This window comes from Excalfactoria chinensis, chromosome 9 (genome assembly GCF_039878825.1).
Source record: "Excalfactoria chinensis isolate bCotChi1 chromosome 9, bCotChi1.hap2, whole genome shotgun sequence".
Classification (NCBI taxonomy): Eukaryota; Metazoa; Chordata; class Aves; order Galliformes; family Phasianidae; genus Excalfactoria; species Excalfactoria chinensis.
Window position 1 is genome coordinate 8,785,831 of NC_092833.1, and position 10,895 is coordinate 8,796,725.

Genomic DNA, 10,895 nt, shown 5'->3' on the forward strand with positions numbered 1-10,895 from the left:
GACAGCAGTGTTAGTCAAAATAGCCTGAGTTCTGGTACATCCTGAGGCCCCACACGTTTCCACTGTCATTAGCAGAATTACAAACAGCTGTGAGAATGAGTTTGATGATAAACGAGTAACTTTCTCTTTCAAAAGAAGCTGTGAAGAATTACCCCTTCCTGATCCATTTTCTATACAAGTAATGTGGGTCTGATTGGGTCAGAATGGGTGAGAGTGATAAACAGCTCCCCTCGGTGGCTTTCCTACACAGCTGCACAAAAGGTGTTTGGCATTTACCAGAGCTGCTTAGAACTTGCTGCTATGAGACAAAAAGGTGGAGAAAAGTCTTGTGCCAAGACAGGACCTGACCTATCTCCCAGCTGCTGGAGGCTCTGAACAGAGATTTCTTCTGTCCATTGGCACTCTGGCAATTAGCGCTCTTGTCCCTGCCTGATGCGCTCAAAACAGGCCATGAAATGCATGCCTCACTCAGTAGCCTGCTCCAGTCAGCTCAGCCCCACACCTTACATGCAGGGCCGGTCCATCTGCTGTGAACCAGCAATGAAATAGGACCCACATGCAAAAGTAGCACACACCAGTGAAAAGACATGTCATTCTGTTTTGCAATAGAAGTAGGGGGGAAAATAATCAGCGTTACCAATAATAGTGCAAGCAGAACATGCTGACCAAAGCCAAACATCTCACAAAGGGCAGGAAAATATTATCCTCAGAGTACAACATCTTTTGGCTAATTTTAACCAAGAAATAATAACCTGGGGATTGCCCAGACTACAACTGTATTATTTTGGCAATCACCACAGGCCTTATGCAGAGTGAACTGCTGATGCTCAGCACCATTCATTCATCTCTAGGAAGACTTCAGGCAACCAAAGACACCATTGCAAACACAGATGAGGGGTCAGCCATTGTCCCCCAGCAGCAGCTCCAGGCTACCCCAGTGAGCTCAAACCCATGACAAGACAGGATGTGACACACGTTAGTGCTGATGCTGCTCACAAAGCCAGGATGCAACAAGGCAGCAGTAGGTAAGGTTGCTCTGCCTTCACCGCAGGCACCTCTGGTCAAATTACAGACATGCAGAACAGAACAGCAATTAAACATGATCTGTCATATATGATCCACGCAGCTTAGGACAGGAAGAATATATGGGGAGAAATTTAAGCCCAAAAGGACATTCTGCCAGCACGTAAGCAGTTGGGATAGAGACACTGAAAGAAAACAGAGTGGAAACAACAAGTAATCAAGCTTCAGTTTTCAGCACTGTTTTCAAAAGGCATTAACAAAATCACTTGCACAACTGATTTTCAAAGATGTCATCATTGTTACTCTGAGCCAATTCCTCAGTTTTGAAATCGTTCTTTCAGAGAAACACAAGAAATAGAGGAGAAATAAAAACACGCTGCATGAGTCACGGAGGTGAATTTTGACTTTTTTCAATAATCCTAAAGAAAAATTTCCAGTGTTCTCCAATCTGAACCTTTTCTTGCTTTCTAAAACCAAACTGATCCATACAGGAGCAGTGAACATTCTACCAGTGCAAAAACAGAAACAGAATCCTCACAAAAAACCTTTGGGTTCAGTTTCTCTTGCTTTCTGCATTTCAGGATGAATCTTTGCGGTGAACGCTGCAAAACCACACTGCAATTGTACTTTGAGCTATACTTGTGTTTAAGAAAAAAAGTCCTGAAAGAACACAGATGATCCCTTCAGCCCTCATGTGCCACTTACGGAAGGCCGAGGGAATGAGAAATTCTTCAGGAAAGGAGGGTTCTGTTGACAGGTCCTGTGATCCCATGAAACTCATCCCTGCCTTCCCTGCCTGATGCAGGTCAGCTAAGGATCAAGATGAAGAGCTTTTTCTTTTTGTTTAACATTGCTCCTTTAATTAGATGACTAGAAAAGGACCGTTCTGATTTCTTGGTTAATAAATGTATCAAACACTTGTCATCTTTCTTATATTAAGCTATTGTTCAGCACAATACATTCAAACAGTCGATTAACTTCAGTGCTCTGAATTTCAGAAGAGATTAAGAATTGATGAAGTGTTCTGAAGACAATGCACTGCTCACATGCCAGCTCTTACTGCAGCAGTATCAGACAGAACAGGCCATGGGCAGAGGGAACATCCCACCAACACAGATCACCCAGTCCAGCTACCAACATATCCCCACTAACCCAAGTCCCTAAGCACGGTATTTACCCTCTCCTTGAACACCTCCAGGGATGGTGACCCCACCACCTCCTTGGGCAGCCTGTGTCAGAACCTCACCTCTCTTTCAGGGACATTTTTCCTAATATCCAACCCGAACCTCTCCTGGCACAACTTGAGGCCACCAGCTCTCATCCTACCAGTGTTACCTGGGAGAAGAGGCCAACCCCAACCTTGCCACAGTCTCCTCCCAGGTACTTCTTAATGATTCAGATCCAAGTGCCTCAAACACTGTGCTAGAAGTTAAGCCTATGCTCTCAGTTCAGCCTGCTCTGAGTGCTGCTTTGCTGACACATGGCCTCAGTGTGCTTCCAGTCACTTTGAACCATCCCCAGGCCAGACGTGGGCTGTGCAGAGCAGCAGGTTGTCTCTGTGCTCCCCACTGCACTCCCACAGCTGTGCTACAGCTGCATGCATGGGTTTTTATAACAGGAGGAGAGGAAACTGCCAAACGTCGCTTTGGAGAGTGGGGTTGGGTCTCTGGGAAATACAGAAACATATTTTAAGACAGGGAAATATCTCAAAATATATAAAACATTTCCTTCAAAGGTTGTTGAACAAAGCACCCCAGCTTCTTGGCACACGTCATTTCACTTCTGCATTTAACAGGGGGCCTAAAATGCTTTACTCTGGAGTTCCTCAAGGAAAGTATGAATCATGTTGCTTTAATATAAAATCAGCTCCCAATTTCCTGGCTTCATGGGGATATATATATATATATATATATATATATATATATATATATATATATATATTCCTGTTTCTCTTCAGCACACTGATACCATAAGCTGTAAGAACTGGCATAAAGCCTGCAATGAAGGAAAAAGGAGAAAAGCTTGGGAGCAATGGCTGTTATCTCATAGAACCCTGAATCTTTCCCAAAATTACCCTGAAATTACATGAAGAGGAATCTTTACACTTGTGAATATTTATGTTGGCAAAGCAGCACCCCCCTCCCTGCCCACCTCCATCTGTTAAAACTCTGAAAAGAAACCAGCTTCTCACAGAGAACAAATTGTAGTACAAAATCAAGCAGTATTTCCTCTAGAGAAACACAACAATTACGGTGCCTTTTGGCTTCGTTATAGCTACCTGGGTTCTTGTACCTGGATAATAAAATAGCGACACACAGATACAGTAACCATTCCCTCCCTTGATATCTTCAGGTGTAAAGGTATATTGTGCAAAGCCCTGAAATGAAACACATTGAGCACCCAGTCAGCATCACAGGCAGCAAGGCTTACTGGAGAGGGTGGTACATAAAGAACAAATGCCTTTTGGTCGAGACCTGCTGCCATCCCCAAGATCAAGCACATTTTTTAAGTAAGCACCATATCCTCTGTGTGTTTTGTGTTTACCCAATAGAGAAAGAAGTTTGATAAAGCTCATTAAGCCACACTTAGTGCTTAAACATTATGCAAACAGATCTCACTGAACAAAATGGGAGAGAAAACTGAGTTCCTGACAGGTCTGTGTACAAATCAATTCACCAAAAAGCCTAGGGTATATGTATGAGACCAAGGCAGCTTACAGTCTCCACCCAGTTTCCCTCTGTCAAGGGTAGGCAGCAGCAAACATCTCCTTGCTGCTATGCAGACTGGAACATTGCAAGGCTGCTGCTCAGAGTTTTGACCGAGATAATGAGGACATTTCTAAGAGAAGATTCAGCTGGGAATTTAAAACCAAAAGCAAGAGGGAAAAGATTAGGACATTCGGGGATTTAACAGGCAAAAGCCATTCCCAGTTCCTGGAAACACATTCCTTCTGCTTCCAAAGCATACATACCAGAGGATGAAAAATAAACCAAGCCACAACCACCCTTTGGCAGGTTGCAAAATCTTGGTTACAACATACAGAAAGAACACCTCTACCTTATGGTGCTCAGCATTATGCTACACCTCAGCACTGTCAGCACAAACTCACCGCTGTCACTTCTGGGTGTGTTTGGAGGCAATTCGGTCACTAGACCTTTGTTTCAATGCAATAATAACACAGAAAAGCATTTCTTCAAGAAAAGGAGCAGCATAGCAAAGCAATACGTCCCCAGAGCACATTGCTCCATAGGCACTGCTCAGCCTTGCTGAGTGCCAAGGATGCAGTGTGTGCATCCTGCAGCCAGACACGGCTTCTCATGACATCTTGTGGCAGCACGACATGCTGACCGGGTTCCGGCTGGTTCTCATCAGCAGCAATTGAACAGACTGCAGAACAGTGATATTTCAGACACCAAATACCCAATGAAAAGGCACCGATTTATAATTATGGTGAACAGACAAGAGTTCAATTCAGAAAAATTAGCCATTCCAAAAGCACAGCAGTAGGAAGCACGAAGGAACAGGATTGTTATTTCAAACTAGTAGAAGGAAGTCAGAAGGCTGACACAAGATCAGCCTGATGCAATTCAAACTACCTACCTGTGACCTACAGATCTGAAGGCATCTTTATATCTAACACGTTCTTATCTACTTAACCTGTAGTCTTATACCCGACAACACCCCCAGGGCAGTGCACAAAGGTGATGCTCCCGGCTGTTCCCTGAGTAACACTTAACTCACACTTCCCTCCCTGAAGGTATTTCAGTTTCTTACTGAATTGAATTAGGGTGGCTTTTTGGATTTGTTTATTTATATTTTTTGGGGGGGGGGTTCATTCTTACAACACACGCTCACAAAAACGCAAAGCCGTGTGCCTGTACCATGCACTGCATGCTGCACCGAGCTGCTGCCAGCAGCTTGCTTTGCTAGTTCAGAAAGCAGGCACACCGCTTTGCAGTCAGGAGAGGGAGCCAGCTGGCACTTCCCAAATGCTCCTGGGAACACCACAGCTTTGTCGAAGGGAAAGGTTTGCATCAGATCTAAATATGCCAGTTAGTGAGTGCTGCAAATAAGGGTCTGGATACTCGTGTCTACATGTTCTCCTCCTCTGCTGTAGAGAACCCCGACAGATGCTCAGTCTTCCATTAGAAGCTGAAATAAAACTGGAGAGCTATAGTCACTGAGGTAAAGCACACCTCTGCCTCTGGAAATAGGCCAGGAAGCAGAGCAGGGCCAGATCATCACCACAAAATATGGAACCAATACACGAGAACACACTTCTGCTTTCAGAATGTGGCTTCTCAAGGTCAGCAAACTCTTCCTCCCGTAACCATCCTCAGCTGGCCAGAACACAAGAGAACCTTGCTGTCTTTGTGGCACAGGCATTGGGTTGTTATGCAGCCTTACTATATAAATCTCTTACTTTCAAATATTCTCCCTTCCTAGTTCATTTGCCCAGAAATTACAGTGGAACACAGGAAATCTGCCCAACCCTTATCCCATAGTGTGCTACTGTCTGGAATGTTAAGCAGGACCTGCTTAACTTTCCACGCCAAGCTTAGAGAAAATAACGTAGGCAGGTGATAAGGAAAAACTCCATGTTCCTCTCAAATCGTGTCTTGTGAACTGGACCATCATGGCTCACGTTCTTAAGAACACACTACACAGGAAACTTTTCCACAGCTGGAACTGCGCTCCAATCCCTTCAGTAAGCCAGTTACACACTCAGCATCTTTCTACTAGACAGCACCCAACTCCTGAAGAACGCTGCTCTGATCTGAACAGACCCATTGATTAAAACAATTTGTCTTATGGTATCACATGCACAGGTATTCTTCTATAGTTCCTCGTGGCTTCTCATTTGAGGCTGTACAATTCATGACGTTATCATTACAATATTAATAGATGCAAGTATATTTTGAGAGCCTTACCTCATATCTCTGTCACCATTTCGAACACTTACCATTAAGCACAGCACCAAACAGAACCAGTCTTTGCTGATTGGCAACCCAGGAAATGGCACTCTGGGCTGCAAGAACACACTGCTGCTTCATGTTCAGCTTTTCATCTACCAGGAGCCCCAAGTCCTTCTCAGCGGGGCTACTGAATGTAGGTAATCTCTATTGTTATTTATTTATTTTTAAACAGAATCAATGGGGGAAAATAATTCATTTTAGTGTTGCAGCTTTATTTGAAAGTGACCTCAAGTTTTGATAGTACAGACTCTTATACAAAATTGGCACCGTGAAAAATAAACTTCAGAGTTTCCTACAGTGGATAACAGGCTGCAAGCTCATCAGCGAATGGTTTTGCTACACAGAAAAAGATAACCTGTTCAAAGTCTTGTTTTCAGATCAGCACCAAGTGATCCTGAAAATCCAGCTTTATTCAACGTGACAGTAGAAAAGAAAAACAAGAAAGAAAAAAAAAGGCCCCCCTCAACCTCACTTAATGGGAAAGGCATCTTACTGCAGTTCTGCACTGCCAACGTAGACTAACAGTTGTGACTAACTCTACACTAGGAACACATCAAGATTTCCAATATTCCATTCCATGAATAAAGGTTAAATTTTACACGGTTAAGATTTAAGAGCTTTGGGAAGTCAAGGTATGTGGACTAAACTTTATCAACTGCAGTTTCTGAAGAACTCGTAAGTGTATCCAATAGGAAAAAAAAAAACCAACCATCAGCCTTTACCAATTTCTTCTAAACCCTGCTATTTTAGCAGGCCAATTACACACTTATTTTTCCCCCCCTGATGCAGTGTTACAACAATATCCCATTACATTAACTTGCAGTATTAATCACAGAATGATAGAATGGCTTGGCTTGGAAAGTCAGTCTGGTCCCAGCCAACCCCTGCAGTGGGCTGATGGTCCCCCACCAGCTCAGGCTGCCCAGGGCCCCACCCAGCCCAGCCTTGAGCACCTACAGGGATGGGGCACCCACAGCTCTCTGCACAGCTTGGGCCACTGCCTCACCACCTCTGACTATGAAATTTCTGCCTTATGCATCCCCTCCTGTCCTGAGATCCAGAAGAAAAAAAGAAACCCAAAGCAAAAAGAGTCCCACAATACTTTTACCGGTCTCACCACATACTCCGTACAAAGTAAAGCTTCTCCAAAGCTCATTTCTTTAAAGTTATTTTTAACTTTATTTGCCATCAGGTTTCTCAAGCAGAAAATCTATTTTGAGAACAAACTTTCTCATTGTCCAGACAGTTCTTCACACATCCCATTCTGACTAGAGCGTGGAAGGAGCAGGAAAGGGATTAACTGCAATGCTTGGCTCCACGCTACCCTTGCAGACATAGGGAAGATATCACCCCTCAAATATTAAGGCTATGGAGAGTTACCAGACAGGAGTAAAATAGTACTACTCCAACCATGAAAATAATCACTACTGTGATTCTTGCACTCCACATCTCACAAAGCAAGATGGTTCTGAACCATACAACGTCATGCAACAGCAGTATGCTTTGAAGAACACTGCAAGGGTCTGATTTCTCCTATCTGCTAAGTTTGCTTCTCATTTTATGATTCCTGGGCTCGGTTTGGCTTGCTTTATTGTGCCTTTCATAAGTGTGCGCTAACTCCAAAAGGAAAAGCATTGGTGTAAAAGGCTGTTAATTCACCAGCCTCAAAGTTCACAACTTTAAGACTACTCTGGAAATTGGAATTTCACTTTGACTTTTCCTTCAGTCTCTGAATCATACACAAATCTGGCTTTAAGATCCCACTCAGCTCTGTGACACCATGAACTTTGTAAACAAAATCCAGTGACAAAATAATCAAGTTTTTGCCAGAGAATAAAAAGAAGCACCATTCTGCTGAACCTTTGATTCTTTCAGTAGATTTGCAGCAGCGTTGTGAGACCAAAGTCCCATGCATACTATTGCTTAAAACCTTGCTCCCAGGTCCTGTGTATTAGTGTACTTGGCAATGTTTTGGATCCTGGTATTAAAACAGAAGATATAGAATATACTGTGTGATTACAGGAACACTGATAGCAGCTCCTGTAAATTTCTATTTACATAAACTTGTGTGCAAAAGACCTCCTCTGTGCCTCATGACATTTACAACTGGCATTCAGTTATCCTGCGAGGCCGACGAGTCATTCACCATTCACTGGCATTGAACGGTTTTACCATAGCCACCTCTTCCAGCATCATAGTCTTGCCGATACTCATCTCTGACCTTACAAAGGAGAAAAAAAAAACAAAGAAACAAAAGTCTGGTAAATATATACAGAAGAATATTTTCTCAAGGGCGTCTACACCATCAGACTATACAGTCACGCTGAGTCTGCAATATACAAGTGGGCACAAAAGTTGTCTGAATAAAGTGCATCACGCAGAAGCCCAGAATACCAGGTCTAATAACTTTCCCATTAAAGGGTCCCTCTGGGTATTATCCATCAAGACAGGCAGACCATCATTGCTTTGTCTCGTTTTTCAGCAGTAAAACCATCCGTTATCTGCCTGGCTTTCATTAAGCTGAGCGTTATCCTTTGTGTTTTTGTCAGCTTTACGTTTTCTGGGTTTATTTACATGAATTACCTCCCCAGACAATCATCAGGCTTCTAAAAGTGCTTTCAGTGAAATACGCAAAATTCTTTGCAGACCCACCACCACTGATAAAATGCTCATTAGGAATTCATGCACATCGTGATCCTCGACACTTCGAAGTTGCTGTTTCTTAAATAGTTCTGGGTGTGCTCATGCAAAAAGCAATAAGCTGACCAGGTCAGCAGCCCCTCAGCAAGCAGACAACCTACCTGGCCCCCTGACCTGCCCCGGCCGTACTGCCGGCCCTCCTTAAAGCCTGCATCCCAGTCCGTCCTTATGATCCTATCGTCAAGCCTGGTCCCGTTGATGTACCGCATTGCGTTCTCAGCATCTCCTCTCGCGTAATACCTCAGAAATTAGTTAAAGAAAACCACACACAGATCTGACTGGACACACAGCAACGAGAGAACACAGAGCAACGGTAGGACAACACCTGGTGAGAGAGCAGCAGTGCATCGTAGGGCAGCAAGATACCAACAAAACCCGCATGTATGGCAGTATGGCAATGGGAGTATGGCAGTGTGTCAGTACGGACACAGCCCGTTTCTACTCTAGCACTGAGACAAGGCACGCTTTTAGTGCCCAGCGCCATCCGGCGGCCCGCAGAAGGATACTCGACGAAGCAGAAGCCGCACGCGGTCTTCTTCACCTTGTCCAGCCCCATGATGATCTTCTTGATGTCTCCGCTCTTGCCGAACAGCTCGTGGATCTGCTCCTCCGTGGTGTAGAACGACAGGTTCCCCACGTACAGCGTGCAGCTCTTCCTCAGCAGCCGCTCCTGGTCGTACCGCGTGCCCTAAACGGAACCGCAGCGTTACCCGGCGCCGTAACGACCCGAACCGGCACCGGGACCCCCGCGGCCCTTACCCGGAAGTGCTGGTCGCGGTACTGGCTGAGGTCCACGTAGGAGTCGCTGCGCAGGATGCTGAGCGTGCCGCCCGAGCACATGCTGCCGGCCCGCACCGCGCCACGCGCCGCCGCCGACTCCGCCACCAATGGAGGCACGCGGCGCCGCTCTCGCGAGAACCGCTCCCTCCCGTTCGGCGGCTCTCGCGAGAACGCGGGGGGTCGCGGCGGCTCTCGCGGGATCTGGGCGCAGGATGGTGCTGCGGCGGGTGCTGCTGGCGCTGCTCAACAACCCGCAGCTGATCGAGAAACTCTCCGAGTCGCGGCCCATCCGCGCCGCCGCCCGCATCGCCGCCAGCGCCATCACGCGGGGACAGCTGGGAGCCCGCCAGGCGGCGAGGGACCTGCGGCCCGGCCTGACCCGCCTGAGGGACGCCTTCCTGGGCCGGCCGAAGCCCCCCGGGAGGGGACCGGGAGCGGGACGGGGAGCGGGACGGAGCGGGCGGCCCTGAGCGGCGGGAGGACCAGGCGGCCGTGCGCGTGGCCGGCCCCATGGAGACGGGTCGGCGGTGACGGACGGAGCGATGGCAGCGAGCGGAGCGGGGAGAGCCGAGGAGCGGCACGGAACGGCACAGCACGGAACGGCTCGGCACGGCACGGACTGAGGCGGCCCGCAGCGCTGCGATGGGACCGTGTCAGCGACACTCGGCAGCGCACACGGCGCTGAGCTGCGGGCAGCGGGCAGACTTAGAGCGAGCATCATCCGATACTGTGAAAATCGACACTTTAAGTGCGCGATGTGAAAGCTAAAATAAAGGCATTTCCCACCGGACGGCCTGTAACCATTCCTAGCTGTGCCGCAGCAGTAATCTACGTGGGCTGCGTTTGTATGGGAGCTTTACCACAAAGAGAGCTCTAACGGTGTTGATGGTGATGGGTAGAATGGAAAGAATACATCCACCATCCTCATAGGCTGGGCTGCTTCGCTTTCAGTGCTGTACAAACATCCACGCGACCTTTAAATGGCTTTGCCACAAAACTCTGGGTGCGGCTGAGTGCATGCTGGGGTAACTCGGGAGGGAGATTGCCATAGCTGGTATCACTGCATGCTGAAGACCCTCCCTAACTGTGAGACAATCACAGAATGGCCTGGGTTGAAAAGGACCACAATGATCATCCGGTTTCAACCCCCCTGCTCTGTGCAGGGTCACCAACCACCAGCCCAGGCTGCCCAGAGCCACAGCCAGCCTGGCCTTGAATGCATGAAGGGATGGGGCAGCCACAGCCTCCTTGGGCAAGATACGTGGCTTCCAATGCTGCTGGTAAAATTACACAGATGTGCAAAGAAAGCAAAACCAAATCTATGGTATACTCTGTAAAGTCCATCTGGTGACGTAAGCGGTGCATTTTCAGTCTGAATCAGTATTTGTAGTTGGGGTTTATCTGCCTGGCTCCGCC

At 46.9% G+C, this 10,895-nt stretch overlaps 2 protein-coding genes across 2 annotated transcripts; one reads left to right on the forward strand and one right to left on the reverse strand.

The window, feature by feature from the left end:
* Positions 1-6,178: 6,178 nt before the first annotated feature.
* On the reverse strand, positions 6,179-9,593 carry NCBP2 (nuclear cap binding protein subunit 2). Its single transcript, XM_072344054.1, has 4 exons — positions 9,459-9,593; positions 9,206-9,387; positions 8,801-8,939; positions 6,179-8,220 (listed from the first exon to the last, which is right to left on the reverse strand). The coding sequence occupies exons 1-4, from the start codon at positions 9,537-9,539 to the stop codon at positions 8,149-8,151; spliced, it is 474 nt and encodes a 157-aa protein (XP_072200155.1). The 5' UTR covers positions 9,540-9,593; the 3' UTR covers positions 6,179-8,148.
* NCBP2AS2 (NCBP2 antisense 2 (head to head)) lies at positions 9,567-10,082 on the forward strand. The gene has a single exon (XM_072344053.1). The coding sequence runs from the start codon at positions 9,587-9,589 to the stop codon at positions 9,947-9,949; it is 363 nt and encodes a 120-aa protein (XP_072200154.1). The 5' UTR covers positions 9,567-9,586; the 3' UTR covers positions 9,950-10,082.
* The last annotated feature ends 813 nt before the right edge of the window (positions 10,083-10,895 follow it).

Excerpts from the sequence above, each read along its gene's own strand:
- NCBP2 (XM_072344054.1), bottom strand. The coding sequence starts at position 9,539 with ATGTGCTCGGGCGGCACGCTCAGCATCCTGCGCAGCGACTCCTACGTG. Across the intron at positions 8,940-9,205 it reads TGCGGCTTCTGCTTCGTCGA|GTATTACGCGAGAGGAGATG; the intron begins GTATCCTTCTGC and ends CTAATTTCTGAG. Across the intron at positions 8,221-8,800 it reads GGGGCAGGTCAGGGGGCCAG|GTCAGAGATGAGTATCGGCA; the intron begins GTAGGTTGTCTG and ends CTCCTTTGTAAG.
- NCBP2AS2 (XM_072344053.1), top strand. The coding sequence starts at position 9,587 with ATGGAGGCACGCGGCGCCGCTCTCGCGAGAACCGCTCCCTCCCGTTCG.